This window comes from Chanos chanos, chromosome 1 (assembly GCF_902362185.1).
Source record: "Chanos chanos chromosome 1, fChaCha1.1, whole genome shotgun sequence".
Classification (NCBI taxonomy): domain Eukaryota; kingdom Metazoa; phylum Chordata; class Actinopteri; order Gonorynchiformes; family Chanidae; genus Chanos; species Chanos chanos.
This window is the reverse complement of record NC_044495.1, coordinates 43,170,833-43,172,210: the sequence shown is the minus strand read 5'-3', so window position 1 is coordinate 43,172,210 and position 1,378 is coordinate 43,170,833. Positions and strand designations below refer to the sequence as shown.

The 1,378-nt window shown below is 43.5% G+C and overlaps 1 protein-coding gene across 1 annotated transcript in view; it reads right to left on the bottom strand.

Annotated features, from left to right (window-relative positions):
* clcf1 (cardiotrophin-like cytokine factor 1) overlaps positions 1-1,378 on the bottom strand; it is a 3,178-nt gene extending 1,800 nt beyond the window's left edge. The window contains exons 1-2 of the mRNA XM_030794223.1: positions 1,357-1,378; positions 916-1,076 (exon numbers count right to left, since the gene is read on the bottom strand). Of these exons, the coding sequence (XP_030650083.1) occupies positions 916-1,076; positions 1,357-1,378 (183 nt within the window). The remainder of the gene's footprint in view (positions 1-915; positions 1,077-1,356) is intronic.

The following is a 1,378-nucleotide window of genomic DNA, read 5'->3' as shown; positions in this document are numbered from 1 at the left end:
ACCTTGCAGAGTCTCAGGGACAGATGGGGCAGATGTAACGAGAAACATGTGCAGCGTTTAGTTGTTTATGATGCATCTTTCGAAAGACGAAGATCACAAGAGGAGAGCCTCCCGTTGTCCCAGAGAGAAAAAGAGAGACAGAGAGAGAAAAGGAGAGAGAGAGAGGAGCCTCTAGCAAAAAGCATGCTCTGCCAACTCTCTAATGGGATAAATATTTTAGATTCATGACATTCCAAAAAAGATTTAAAAAAGAAAAACACAGATAGACTGATATATGTATATCTCCGGACCGGTTCAAATGATATAACTTCAAACATTTCCAATCCAAAAATGATGTTTTCAACGCTTCTGTAAAGAGCAGCAAAGTGTCTTTTTGGATGAAGAGTGCTTCTAAAATGGCGTTCGCCGACTCATTCCACAGATCCTTAGACACACTGTTCTTTTGATATTTAACCTTTGTGAAGTTTCCTCTAAAAGCAAGGGAAAGGGAATTTTATTGCTAAACAGTATGACCATTTGGAGGTTCTCAAAATCCATCTGGAAAAAATGTACTGATTATGAACTGAACTGCTCCAGGGTTTTAAAGCCTGTTTAATGTTCTCTTTGACATTCAACAGAATGGTGGACAGCAAACACCTTGAAAGAGAGAGAAAGAGAGAAAGAGAGAGAGAGAGAGAGAGAGAGAGAGAGAGAGAAGTAGAGAATGAGGGGGGTAGGGACAAAGTAAAAGAGAGAGAGAGAATAGGGCATGAGAGAAAATGATGGAAGAGCGAAAGAGACAAGATAGAAACAACAAAACATGTACAAACAAAAACATACACCCCCACAAACACATACACACAAAAAATCTCTCACACACTCACACACACACACACACACACACACACACACACAGAGACACAAAGGCTGACTTACGTAAGTGTCCCTGATCTCTTTCAGCTGGTGGTCCAGGTACTTGGTCAGTTCGTACGTCCTCTCTATGGACGTCCTCTCACTGGCCAGGCTGACGGATTGGTCCAGCACCTGGGAACACCCCATGACAGCCGCCAGCAGCAGAGTCAGCTGGGCCTGGTGAACTGGGGGTGAGGAGAACAGTGAAATGAGAGTGTGTGAGAGAGAACCAGAGATTTAACATTGCGTGAAGAGCTGTCCTGTGCCGTAGAGGGAAATGGGGGCAGGTTTGTGGCTTCTGCTGAGACACGGCTAAAAGTGATTTGGGTTGAAAGTGGAGTTAAAATGTGTGAGAAGTATAATACACAAATTAACAAGTAAACATTGGTGTTATCAGACATGGTTTAACTGTGTTTCTCTGTGTTTCTGTGCCACTCTCTCTTCCTCAGGTCAGAGGCGCATTACTGTCCTGCGGCAGTTTGGCCAT